At 37.2% G+C, this 13,260-nt stretch overlaps 1 protein-coding gene across 2 annotated transcripts in view; it reads left to right on the top strand.

Moving 5' to 3' along the window:
- The window catches only part of UTP20 (UTP20 small subunit processome component), a 109,233-nt gene that overhangs the window by 54,935 nt on the left and 41,038 nt on the right, over positions 1 to 13,260 (top strand). For both annotated transcript variants that reach the window (XM_033220907.1, XM_033220908.1), the window contains exons 28-36: positions 903 to 1,046; positions 2,023 to 2,102; positions 5,710 to 5,936; positions 6,455 to 6,599; positions 8,169 to 8,256; positions 10,388 to 10,531; positions 10,716 to 10,766; positions 10,869 to 11,021; positions 12,542 to 12,697. In XM_033220907.1, the coding sequence (XP_033076798.1) occupies positions 903 to 1,046; positions 2,023 to 2,102; positions 5,710 to 5,936; positions 6,455 to 6,599; positions 8,169 to 8,256; positions 10,388 to 10,531; positions 10,716 to 10,766; positions 10,869 to 11,021; positions 12,542 to 12,697 (1,188 nt within the window). The remainder of the gene's footprint in view (positions 1 to 902; positions 1,047 to 2,022; positions 2,103 to 5,709; positions 5,937 to 6,454; positions 6,600 to 8,168; positions 8,257 to 10,387; positions 10,532 to 10,715; positions 10,767 to 10,868; positions 11,022 to 12,541; positions 12,698 to 13,260) is intronic.

Below are 13,260 nucleotides of genomic sequence, written 5' to 3'. Positions count from 1 at the left end.
AATAAATTTGCCTTTAATAAGATTTTCAGTTGAATTGAGGTCACGACCGTGGCTGGCATGCCACTGGAGCCATTAGTAGGGACTCAATAAATTGTCCTACTCTGAGCCTGAACAAATTGGCTGTGAATTTGTGATTGTATAACTCACAGGGAAGGAGATGCCAGTGGAAGTAGCAATGTTTGTTATTTTAAAGGTTTGCTTTTACTTCACACTCATTCCAGCGTCTATGCCTCTAAACCGACAAATCATATTTCTTTCTAAATTGCATTTTTCTTTGAACTATGTATGTTGAAATCTTCCTATCCCTTGATTCAGTCACCTCATTCTCTTGCTGTACAAAGTATTTCACTGTGTGGAAAAGTCAAATTCCTTAACTAGTCCCCTAGGCTAATTTTAACAAGAATAATTTATAACTTCTAGTCTTATAAAAGGTAAAATAATAAGTATGAAAATAAATAGAAAAATGACTTTCATTTGAAATGAAGATTTAATTTTCCCCCCCTAATATAAGGCATTATGTTGGGTAAAAAAAGAAAAAAAAATTTTTGCTTTGTTTAGAATTCTCTGTTCATGGGAATAAATCAGGATTTTACTTGAATAAAACAGTAAAACAATATAGAATACAAAACAACTATTCCAGTTGTAATAATGTTTTTTCTTAAGGATAACTAGTGTGACTACTAGGCAGTGATACTGTTTTAAGACTCTGCTTTCTTTTCTTGTTCAATGAGAAAAGTAAGACAATTTGCTTTGTTGGTGTTCCCATATAAATCAAGTCAACAGATTTAGTAATAGGATTTCCAGTTTGATTCTTAGCCACCTGAGCAAGAGTGCCTCTCTGAGGAATCAGGGATAAAAATGATATATATGTACTTTTTAAACAGAAGATCTTTGTTTTACAGATACAGCTGAGATTTATTAATCCATTGAAAAATTTAAGACGTCTTGGAATCAAAATGGTAACTGATATCTTTTTGGACTGGGAATCATATCAGTTTAGAACAGAAGAAATTGATGCTGTGTTTCATGGTGCAGTTTGGCCCCAGGTAAATCTCAATTTCTACATCTGCCTGTGTGCCTTCTGCTTTTTCCTTTATTACTAACTCACCAACATAGCTACCACCCAGACATGAATGCTTACCTGGGTCTTTTCTTTTACATCGAGCCCTTCTTTCTGGAAGTTTTTAGAACACTTTTCTTTGCCTTCACTACCACCTAAAACTCAAGAGTTAGTTTCTGCTATACCATAGCATTTACACTTAAAGCTCAACTGAATATGAATGTGTCTCTTTAGCAACTGTAACATAACTTTTTTTTTGAGACAGAGTCTCGCTTACTGCAACCTCTGCCTCCTGGGTTCAAGAAAGAGATTTTCCTGCCTCAGCCTCCCAAGTAGCTGGAATTACAGGCATGCACCACGATGCCCAGCTAATTTTTGTATTTTTAGTAGCGATGGAGTTTCGCCTTGTTGGCCGGGCTGGTCTTGAACTCCTGACCTCAGGTGATCTGTCTGCCTCGGCCGCCCAAAGTGCTGGGATTACAGGCGTGAGCCACTGCGCCCGGCCTGTAACATGATTTTTATAGCACCTCACATAGCATTGCCTCTGGCTTTTGACAAGCGTGAGGGAAAACACACAGGTGTTTCTATTACATACTTCCTATTTTGATTTCTCTGGTTGTAACCCCTTGGTGATGATAACTGGTACAGGTATAGACTGAAGGAGAGATTTGATTTTAGGAAATGTTTCTAGGTGTTGGAGGTCCCAGTCATTTCCAACACTCTGAAACCTAAAATACCATTTCTTTTCAAGTGTCTAGCACTTCCATGCATCACCTTTGCCATTTTTCCTATGTGGATGTTCTTTTGGATCTGTTTATACTTTTTCTTATTCTGTCATTTGGATGTTAATCTCTGTCCCTTGTCTTTTTCATCCTCTGCTGTGATTTCTGTGCTTGTTATTTGTGGTTTTTCTGTAATTTGGTATATGTATTTGGTATTCTGTTTTTTACTTTGTCTCCTAGATCAGCAGGCTTGGATCTGAGAGTCAATATTCTCCTACTCCTCTGCTGAAGCTGATCAGTATCTGGAGCAGAAACGCAAGGTATAACCTTTCTTTTTTCTTTCTTTAAAAGGGACAATGTTTTAGACGAATCTGGTTAAAGCAGTCCAGGGAACTAATAATGTAATTTATGGTCTTTCCATACAGTGAACTACTTTTGATACAGTTAAAGAGAATGAGACAGCTGAGTAAAAGCAAGGAAAGATCTGAAAATACATAGTTTAAAGAAAAATATAGCCATGCATGGTGGCTCACGCCTGTAATCCCAGCACTTTGGGAGGCAGAAGCAGGATTGCTTGACCTCAGGAGTTCGAGACCAGTATGGACAACATAGTGAGGTCTTGTCTTTACTGAAAATCAAAAAATTGGCTGGGCATGTGGCACATTCCTGTAGTTCTAGCTACTTGGAGGCTGAGGTGGGAGGATCACTTGAGCCCACAAAGTCGAGGCTACAATGAGCCATGATCATGCCACTGCATTCTAGCCTGGGAGAAAGCGAGACCCTGTCTCAAAAAAAAAAAAAAAAGATAAAAAGATAAATTGGTAGACAATATATATAGTGTGATACAGGAAGGTATGTGTCTGTGTATATAAATATGAAATGAAATAGAAACTGTCCAGAAGGACACTTGAGAACTATTAACAATGTGGCCATAGCACATGGAGGTTTGGGTGGACCAGAGCAGGGAAAGGAGACTTTTCATAATACATCTTTTGGACTGTTTGAATTTTTTACAATAATTAAAAAGTAAAAATAGGTAAAATAACATCTTACAAAGTAAAGAAAATTTTAGAGTATGTATTACAGCTAAAACTGATACTTTTTTGGTAATTTTTACAGTTTGATTAAAACTTGAAAATTTTAAGTATTAGAGTTGATAGAGATGTTCTTCCAATATATGTAATAATTATGTCAGCAGTTTGATTTGGCCTGGCATAGGGAGAAACAGAATGTGAAACACACCAGATAGTTATATCATCACATAAGTATTATCATTTTCTGCATGCTTGCTTAAAAATAAATGCTGACTTGTAATTGGCATTCTGTGTGTTTTTCCCAGTTCCCACTGAAAATCAGGAAAACCTCACAAGCTTTCTAGATTTTCTAGACGATTGTCTTCTTTGTGAAACTCAGTCTAAATGTACATTCAGCTCTCATGGTCAGAAAAGGTTTTATTATTGATTCAGTGATGTTAAAATCATAGTCTTGGTTTTTACAAGATTGGAATCATACTGTATAACTGGCTTTTGATTTTGTTTTTTTCATGTATCTTTATGTCATGAACATTTCTTCATGTTATTAGTCTTCAAAAACAAACCAAAAACCTTGACATTGTCTTCCTCAGGAAAACTTGTCTATTTTACTAATAGTAAGTTCTCTACATTTATTCCCCAATTTGATGCGGCAATTTTATATCTTTATCATTGGACATTTGTAAGCGACACTTCATAGGCATACTTGAGAAATGTCGTATGTAGTTTTGTCATTTCCATGCAAATAAGCCATAAAGGACTTTCATCCAGGAAGACTTTACAATAGAGACTCATTTTCATATTCTTTGGGATCTTATTCAAGGTATTGAGCCACATTGTTGGATGCCACTTCATTCTTTTCTGCAATTTCTCATGTTTTGGTTGGGTAAATAGAAGCCACATAACAATGGAAGAGTTAGGCAGCAGAACCTTTTTTTTCCTTTTATACTTAACACTCACCTGAAAGAAATCTCTAAAATGGTTGACTTCCCTTGGAATCCACATAGCAATAGATATGCATATGAAGTTGTGTGTAGAAGAATTAATGAATGAATATTTCAGAACCCCTTCAATGGGAATGTTACTTTTTAATAAAAAAAAAAATTAGATTTTGAAGTGTAGTTCCTGTTTACATAGTGTCAATTAGAAATTAAAACAGATTTTTCATCTATAGAGAAGTCTAGCATTTTACTAGCTTATAAGTAAGTTTAAATTTTCTCAGAAATTAGGTGAACTCAAGACAGCAAAAACTTACTAACTAGGGTGAGCATATACTTTTTTGTCCACATTGAAAATCTCCTGAGGATGAAAAGAGATGTAATAAATAAGTCAAAACAGCCAATGTAAACCGGGACTGTCCCAGGCCCCTTTCTTAGCTGCTCTGGTTCTAGTCACTGCAGCCCCAGCATAGCACAGTCTCTTCTTCCTGCATACTCCTTCCAGCTCTGTAAGGCCCTGTCATCACATACTGCCTTTGTTGTATTCATCTGTCTTCATAACTTGTTATCCACAGCTCCTTCAGGTCAAAGACCGTGTCTCATTTATTACTCCACAGAGGGTTACACATCTTCATCCATGTGTAGTTGATGATCATTACATGTTGTTTGAGTGATTGGAATTGCTGATTGAGCCATGCACGTTAGCATGCAGCATGCTCGTTGTACTGTGGCAGCAAGTTACGTTGGTCAAGGGAAAACGGTTTGGTCGCTGGGAAGTTGCATTGTATCTGAATGGGCTCTTGCTAGGACTTTACCTGTAGTTGAAAGCAGTTGTCTTCCCTTTTCTGCTAGAAAAAGTTCAAGACAACAAAACAACATAGTGATTAAGAGCACAATATCTGAAGTCACACTAACCTAGCTTCAAATCCTAGCACCACTGTGTGTTCTTTTGGTCAAGTTGGCCTCTGAGCCTCAGTTTCAGCACCTGTAAAATGGGTATAATACCCATTTATTGGTGAAGACCCACTTCGTTGATAATAGAGGTGATAATATATAATATAAAGTGCCTTGTGTAGAGCCTGCCCGTACTATGCACAATATTTGTTGGACAAAAAGATGTATGAATATAACCTCTTAGAACTTTTCTGTCAGTTTGTCAATGCTAAGTATGTTAAAGAGCTCAAGCTCTTCCCGCCCCCCGACCCCAGTGATGATGAATTGAAAAAGGCAAACTATCTGAATTGTTTCTGTTTGACCTTCCTAGTAATTGTTAGGATTGCATTTCTGACTGAATCAACTGCTGGTTTACCCTTGACTGGAAAGCCTTTGTCTCTCTGCCCTTGTTGGTGCATTTGCATTAGGAAAGATATTTATAACTTTCATGTGAGTCTTTCATTATTGGAGATGGATTCATCCCCGTCTCCCAACATTGAATGTTCCATATCCTGATCAATAAATGTTTGTTTGGTCTATACTCCTAACTCCTATGTTCTAGTACATAGGGTTTTATGTGAGTGTTTAAACATTCACGTTCTAGAAAGCTTGTAATTGAAAAGTAGTCTGTTTTCAGCAAGTCTCTTTTAGAAAGAGCTTAGACATTGGAGTTAGATTGTAATTCAAATCTCAGCTCTATTATTAGCTCAGTGGCTTCAGACAAATCTGTTTTCTCATCCATAATGTGGGGATAATGATACTACCACATAGAAAGGTTGTGAGAATTAAATGAGAAATATATATAAAGTGCCTAAGTAATATGTTTGTAAGGTAATACTTAGAATTATTATCCATCGAATTTTAGATTTAATGTAATTCTCCTTTGAATAATCTTATTAATGTGGATATACACACACACATATGCATATATATTTGTTAAACTCATGGTGAAAATTCATATGGACATGTTTTTAGAAGTGAACACATTGAGAATAAGATGATTACTACAATGTTTTTTCTTCCAGGTATTTCCCTTTGCTGGCTAAACAGAAGCCTGGGCGCCCAGAATGTGATATCCTGACCAATGTTTTTGCAATTCTCTCAGCAAAGAATCTTTCTGATGCCACAGCTACTATTGTAATGGACATAGTTGATGACCTTCTTAACCTTCCGGATTTCGAGCCCACAGAAACAGTTTTGAACTTGCTGGTAACTGGATGTGTATACCCTGGCATAGCAGAAAACATAGGTGGTATGTATGATGACAAAGCAGATAATTCTTAGACTTCTGATGTAGCAATTGTTTCCTCAGAAGAGAAAAAAGATCAGTATAATCTGACTCACTTGAGAGCATATGCTCATAAGTTTCTTTTCTCTGGGAACTAATACTAATTTATATAAACTGAATTTTCTTTGCAGTTGTAAGAATAGATTATTTACTCTTCAAGAAGTCTCAACTCTCCTCCAGGAAATTATGAAAATGATTTCTACTGTCATGTCTCTACATTCTTCTTACCATATTATCCCAAATAATTCCCTTACTATTACCAAAAAATGGTTTAAATAAAGCCTCAAAGGTCTCTTAAATAAGTTCTTGATTTAACTAGTAATATAGCTATTTTAAGTAAGAAGAAAGTTGTTTATTTAGAATCAAAATTTAACTAAATGTTCATAGTGGTTGAGTGCTTTTCTTATCATCATGAAGATTTTGTACAGTTATGCCTTAAGAGAGTTTATTAAAATCAAAACATTAATCATTATCTATTTCAGAGTCTATCACAATAGGAGGAAGATTAATTCTACCTCATGTACCTGCAATTCTTCAATATCTCAGCAAAACCACAATAAGTGCAGAAAAGGTGAAAAAGAAAAAGAATAGAGCACAAGTCAGTAAAGAGCTTGGCATTCTTTCAAAGTAAGTGATATGTTGATACTTAAAAGATAACATTACCATCCTTGGTTTTAACTTTTTAAAAAATTATTGTCTTGACCAGGTGTTGTGGCTCACGTCTGTAATCCCAGCACTTTGGGAGGCTGAGGTGGGTGGATCACCTGAGGTCAGGAGTTCAAGACCAGCCTGACCAACATGGCAAAACCCTGTCTCTACTGAAAATACAAAAGTTAGCTGGGCCTGGTGGTGGACACCTGTAATCCCAGCTACTCGGGAGACTGAGGCAGGAGAATCACCTGAACCCAGGAGGCGGAGGTTGCAGTGAGCCGAGATCGCACCACTGCACTCCAGCCTGGGTGACAGAGTGAGACTTTGTCACAAAATAAAATAAAATAAAAATTTAAGAAATTACCTTGTTTTTCAGGTGTTTGAACCTGGCAATAAGGAGCTAAAAATTTTTTTAGTATTTTTGAATCCCCTTTATTTTTAAGTTAATGCAGAATTCCCTTTCACTGCTGGAATACTTACTAGAAACCGTTCATAGCATCTGCCTTTGTTTAATAAAATTAAGGGGAACAGATTTTTCAAAATCCTAAAGTAGACTAATAGATTTGTTTGTTTAGCCTTTGTGTATTTTGAGTTTTGTGGAATTACAATTTTTTACTCTTTAGTGTAATGGTAAAAATAATTAACTTGAAAGAGCAGATTGTTCTGTTTTTTTGTCAGGAAGATCTCACAAGGGTTTTTAAAGAGTCTCTTTGGCAGTAGACCTAGGAGTCTGTTGTGATTTTGGTAAAGGGAAACGTTGATAAACCTGAGTGCAAGAAACAATTCTATCTTAATTTTAAATTGACCATTACAAGGCTTAGTTGTTGAAAATATATTTTTTCTGTTATTTAAAACAGTATCAACAAAAAATGATCTGTTCGAATCTTCTAGAAACTTCTTTGCAATGCTTTTTAAAATACCGTTGTATTTCTAAGTTATGCAGAATGGGAAATCATACTAAATACACTCATTAAATTTCATCCCAGGCTATGTGGTAGTAGAAAGATGATGAGAAGAGATTAGGTGCCAGAAAGACGAGAGTTTAAAAGACCTGCTGTACTTCTTTCTAGCTGTGAGACATCAGTTTCTCTGAGTTTCAGTTATTCTCTGGGCATAATGAGGCTGACGATTCCTATATTGCAGGGCTATTATGGGTGTTAAATTGAAATACTGTACATAAACCCTTAAGTCTTGGCACTTAAAAATGTTGTTTCTTTGTAAAATAAAGCAATTACTAATTGCCAAATTACAGGACTGGAGTTCACTCTAACCCACCTATTCACCTGTTTACTGTAACCCACACAATCAGATATTGCAAAATAAATAGAATAGTAGCCATGAGCTTGGTGTTGGAGAGGGGTAAGAGTGAGCACAGCTAAGTAACTGAGGTAAACTTTTTATACATGCGCACATACCTAAAAGCTAGCTGTGTATTGGAATGCTAAAACTGTGTCTTTAGTCACTGATGTTTTTCTACAAGAAGTTTAACTTCTTAGAGAAATATTCCTGTATATGGTCCTTACATACTTGTTTTTCCTTCTTTAGGATCAGCAAGTTTATGAAAGACAAAGAACAAAGTTCTCTACTCATTACGCTTCTCCTTCCATTCCTCCACCGTGGCAATATTGCTGAGGTAAAAACTCATAGGACACTTACTCTGTCTTTAGAGTAGCGCTTTATCTCTAGGTTCACTTGCGAGCAGCACTTTTACTAGCTAGATTTTGTGATGCATTTGTCCCAAGGAACTTAAAAGACTTTATATAGAAATACAAAAATTAGGCCAGGCGGGGTGGCTCATGCCTGTAATCCCAGCACTTTGGGAGGCTGAGGTGGGCGGATCACCTGAGGTCGGGAGTTCGAGACCAGCCTGACCAACACGGAGAAACCCCATCTCTACTAAAAATTCGGAATTAGCCGGTGGCACATGTGGTGGCACATGCCCGTAATCCTAGCTACGCAGGAGGCTGAGGCAGGAGAATTGCTTGAACCCGGGAGGCGGAGGTTGCTGTGAGCCCAGACTGCGCCATTGCACTCCAGCCTGGGCAACAAGAATGAAACTCCATCTCAAAAAAAAAAAAAAAAAATTAATTAATTAAATAAATAAAATTTTAAAATGAGAGGGAAAAGCTTAGGACAGACACTAGGAATGGGGGCAGGCAGGCAAGAAAAGTGGAGACATCATCATCTACAACAATAACAAAGTACTAGCCCCTTTGTTTCCCTTGTTTAGCTTCTGATTCATTTCAGGCATTTTTCTTTCTCTAACAAGCCTGGAACCCAAGAAGTGCATTGTGTAAATTTTTTATTTTTGAGATGGAGTTTCACTCTTGTTGTCCCAGGCTGGAGCACCATGGCACAATCTCGGCTCACTGCAACCTCCGCCTGCTGGATTCAAGCAATTCTTCTGCGTCAGCCTCGAGTAGCTGGGACTACAGGCGCCTGCCACCACCCCCAGCTAATTTTTTTGTATGTTTTGTAGAGACGGGGTTTCACCATGTTGGCCAGGCTGGCCTCGAACTCCTGACCTCAGGTGATCCGCCTGCCTCGGCCTCCCAACGTGCTGGGATTACAGGCATGAGCCACCGTGCCCAGCCTCATTGTATAATCTTAATTGTAGATCACAGTGGCAAAACGGAATAAAAATCAGACTTTTAATATTCAGACACAGCTAAGTGTTTCTGATATGATTTGCAAACCACAGTTCAGTCTTAATTAAGAGTCCTCCAGTGGCTCATGCTCATTTGTCAGACTTCAGTAGTGATACTAAACATTTCTCACCACACAGTTGTTCAATTTAGAAGACCATAGATCTGTAGACAACCAGAAGTGTATACAATTGGTCCTCTGTATTCACATTTCCACATTGTGAATTCATCCAACCATGGATGAAAATATTTGGAGAAATAACAATATAATTATAAAAATGATACAAATTTTAACCAGCTGGGCGTGGTGGCTCATGCCTGTAATCCCCGCACTTTGGGAGGCTAAGGCAGGCAGATCACGTAGTCAGGTGTTCAAGACCAGCCTGGCCCATATAGTAAAACCCCATTTCTACTAAAAATACAAAAATTAGCCGGGCATGGTGGCATGTGCCTGTACTCCCAGCTACTCAGGAGGCTTAAGCAGGAGAATCACCTGAACCCAGGAGGTGGAGGTTGTGGTGAGCCGAGATCATGTCACTGCACTCCAGAATGGACAAAAGAGACTCCACCTCGAAATGAATAAATAAATAAAATAAAAATAAAAATGATGCAAAGTTTAAAAATGAAGTATAACAACCATTTACATAGCATTTACATTGTATTGGGTATTATAAGTAATCTAGAGGTGACTTAAAACATACAGAAGGGTGTGTGGGTAATATGCAAATACCATGCCACTTTATATAAGGGACTTAAACATCCTTGGAGTTTGGTATTTTTTGGGGTTCTGGAACCAGTCCCCCTTGGATACTGAGGGACTACTGTACTTCAGCAAGCTCATTTTCTTGTATCTTTTTTGATTAGACAATAGAAGAAATTATGTTTCAAAACTACATATATTGCTTATTAGAATTAAAGGAAGAAACTGGTTCACACATTCTTAAGGATTTTACATTAAATTAAAATGCTAAAAACTTTTAAAAGATGATAAAATAATTTTTCCAATTATTACTTTCACATCTTATTTGTAATTGTTTTCTATGTTGTAATATATTAAAGTATAATTTGACCAGTTTATAACTTACTGAAATATGACTTCTCTTCATATTTCTTCTCAAGGATACAGAGGTTGATATTCTGGTGACAGTACAAAACTTGTTAAAGCATTGTGTGGACCCTACAAGCTTCCTCAAGCCTATAGCAAAACTTTTCTCAGTTATTAAGAACAAACTGTCAAGAAAATTGCTTTGTACAGTTTTCGAGGTCTGTACTATTCATTTTTACTCCAAATCACCCTTTTTTAAAAAATGTAATTATGACTTATAAACCATATTAGGGGCTTTCTTCATGCCAGGGTGATGTTTTTATACGAATTTGAGTGGGGACAGGGAACTGAGGGGAGGAGGGCAGAAAAGTTAAGGTAATATACTGTTTTCTTTCCTTTCAGACTCTTTCTGATTTTGAGAGTGGGTTAAAATATATTACTGATGTTGTCAAGGTAAGAAAGAAGGGTTCTCTTTGGCTTCAAAAGTATTATCATTTTTGTTTACTTACGATTTATATACCTTCATTTATATAATTTCAATGACATTTCTTATAGCTTAACGCCTTCGATCAAAGACATCTTGATGATATCAACTTTGACCTTCGCTTTGAGACTTTCCAGACGATCACCTCTTATATTAAAGAAATGCAAATTGTGGATGTTAACTACCTAATTCCAGTTATGCATAATTGTTTCTATAATCTAGAGGTAGGTTATTAGAGCAAAATTCATAAATTATTTTTTATTGGTCTGGTAATACAGCTGCCTAATACAATGACCTAATCTTTAAATTTGTTTTATGAGGGGGGACAAAAGTTTTTAGGATTAAATTTCATTATGTGAAGAATCTTTTGTCTGGCAAAACACTTATTGTCATGATTGGAAAGGCAAATATTGTGAATAAAATAACACATATGAAAGCATTTTGAAAAAAAATCAAGAAGTTATGTATTAGAATAGGGAAGTCCATAGAGATGAAGTACATTAGGTCACTAAAGGCTGCAGAAAGGGAGGAATGGGGCGTGATTTCTAATGGGTATAGGGTTTCTTTTGGGAGTGATGAAAATGTTCTGGAATTAGTGGTGATGATCACACAACCTCCTGAATATACTAAAAACCATTGAATTGTACTTTTTTTTTTTTTTTTTTTTTTTTGAGACAGGATCTTGTTCTCTCAGCCAGGCTGGAGTACAGTGACGTGATCTTGGTTCACTGCAGCCTCCGCCTCCGGGTTCAACCAATTCTCCCACCTCAGCCTTCTGAGTAGTAGCTGGGATTACAGGGGCATGCCACCACACCCACCTAATTTTTGCATTTTAGTAGAGACAAGGTTTCATCATGTTGGCCAGGCTGGTCTCGAACTTCTGACCTCAGGTGATCTGCCCATCTTGGCCTCCCAAAGTACTGGGATTATAGGTGTGGGCCACAACAGCCAGCCAAATTGTAAATTTTTTAAAAGGGTGAATTTTTTGGTGTATCAGTTACGTCAATTTTTAAACACGTAACTATACTAATTGAAAATTATCCCTTTTTATTGAAGTTATAAGAGAAATAAAAAGTGTTTAGATTATATTAAGTGCTATGTTGCTGAACTGAATTAAAATCCAAAAATGCCGAAAATGAAACCTTTGATTATTGTTAACTGTGTAGTAGCATCAGTGATCTCTTTGTGGCATTTTATAGTTATTCATCTAATATTAAGGATTATGTAATCTATGAAAAAATAATCTCCCCATTTTATGCTCATTCTTCATAATCATGCCAAAACTCAGCACAAAAAATTCTAAGTCACTGCCTGGCTGGCTGAGTCAAGGATACCTTCCCTACACTCACTTTGACGTTCTTCAAACCACAAACTCCAGAGCAGCCAGTTCTATCATTTTCAGTAATGACCTGATACTGAATATTGAAAACTGGCTTTAGTGAACCTTTTAGACTGCCTGCATTGGGAGGTAAAACTACTTAACAAGGACATTTCATAGTGCTACCTGAAATTAAGTGACACTTCTTGGGAAGCGTGGTTTTTCAGCCATTTACAGTATTATATTCCTCATAGCCCCACGTTTGGTTCTCCCTTAGGTATGAAGTATTTGTGGGAACTTGCTTAGTAGGCATTTTTACAAGCACTGTGACAGAATTTTGTAGATGCTTGTACTGGGAAGTAAAATTCCATATTGTAGTTATTAGAGGATAATTTGGCTTTTTTTTTTTCTCTCTTTTTTTTGCAGTTAGGAGATATGAGTTTAAGTGATAATGCCAGCATGTGCCTGATGAGTATCATCAAAAAGCTAGCTGCCTTGAACGTCACAGAGAAAGACTATAGAGAAATCATCCACCGTTCACTCCTGGAGAAATTGAGGAAAGGTCTGAAGAGCCAGACAGAGGTATATAACTTTGTCTTTTAGGCACTGCTGTCTGAGGCTGTGTTTTGTTTTGTTTTCCCACATTTGCTACTGTTGTATAGAAAAATAGTAAGGCTTAGTGCATTTAATGAGAATATTTGATTGAGTACATAGTCACCAGACTTTTAATGGGAGTGGCACTAGAAAGGAGAGCAGTCACTTTTTTTTTTTTTTTTTTTGAGATGGAGTCTTGCTCTGTTGCCCAGGCTGGACTGCAGTGGCGTGATCTTGGCTCACTGCAACCTCCGCCTCCCGGGTTCAAGTGATTCTCCTGCCTCAGCCTCCAGAGTAGCTGGGATTACAGGCACGCGCCACCACACCCAGCTAATTTTTGTATTTTTAGTAGAGATGGGGTTTCACCATGCTGGCCAGGCTGGTCTCAAACTCCTGACCTCAAGTGATCCACTCGACTCGGCCTCCCAAAGTGCTGGGATTATAGGCATGAGCCACCATGCCTGGCCACCAGTCACTTTTGATCTAATACAGCTGTCAGGTTTTTTGTTTGTTTGTTTGTTTTTTGAGACAGGGGCTCACTTTGTTGCCCA

Source organism: Trachypithecus francoisi, unplaced genomic scaffold (assembly GCF_009764315.1).
Source record: "Trachypithecus francoisi isolate TF-2019V2 unplaced genomic scaffold, Tfra_2.0 Lachesis_group11, whole genome shotgun sequence".
NCBI classification, from domain to species: Eukaryota; Metazoa; Chordata; class Mammalia; order Primates; family Cercopithecidae; genus Trachypithecus; species Trachypithecus francoisi.
This window is presented reverse-complemented; position numbering and strand designations above follow the sequence as displayed.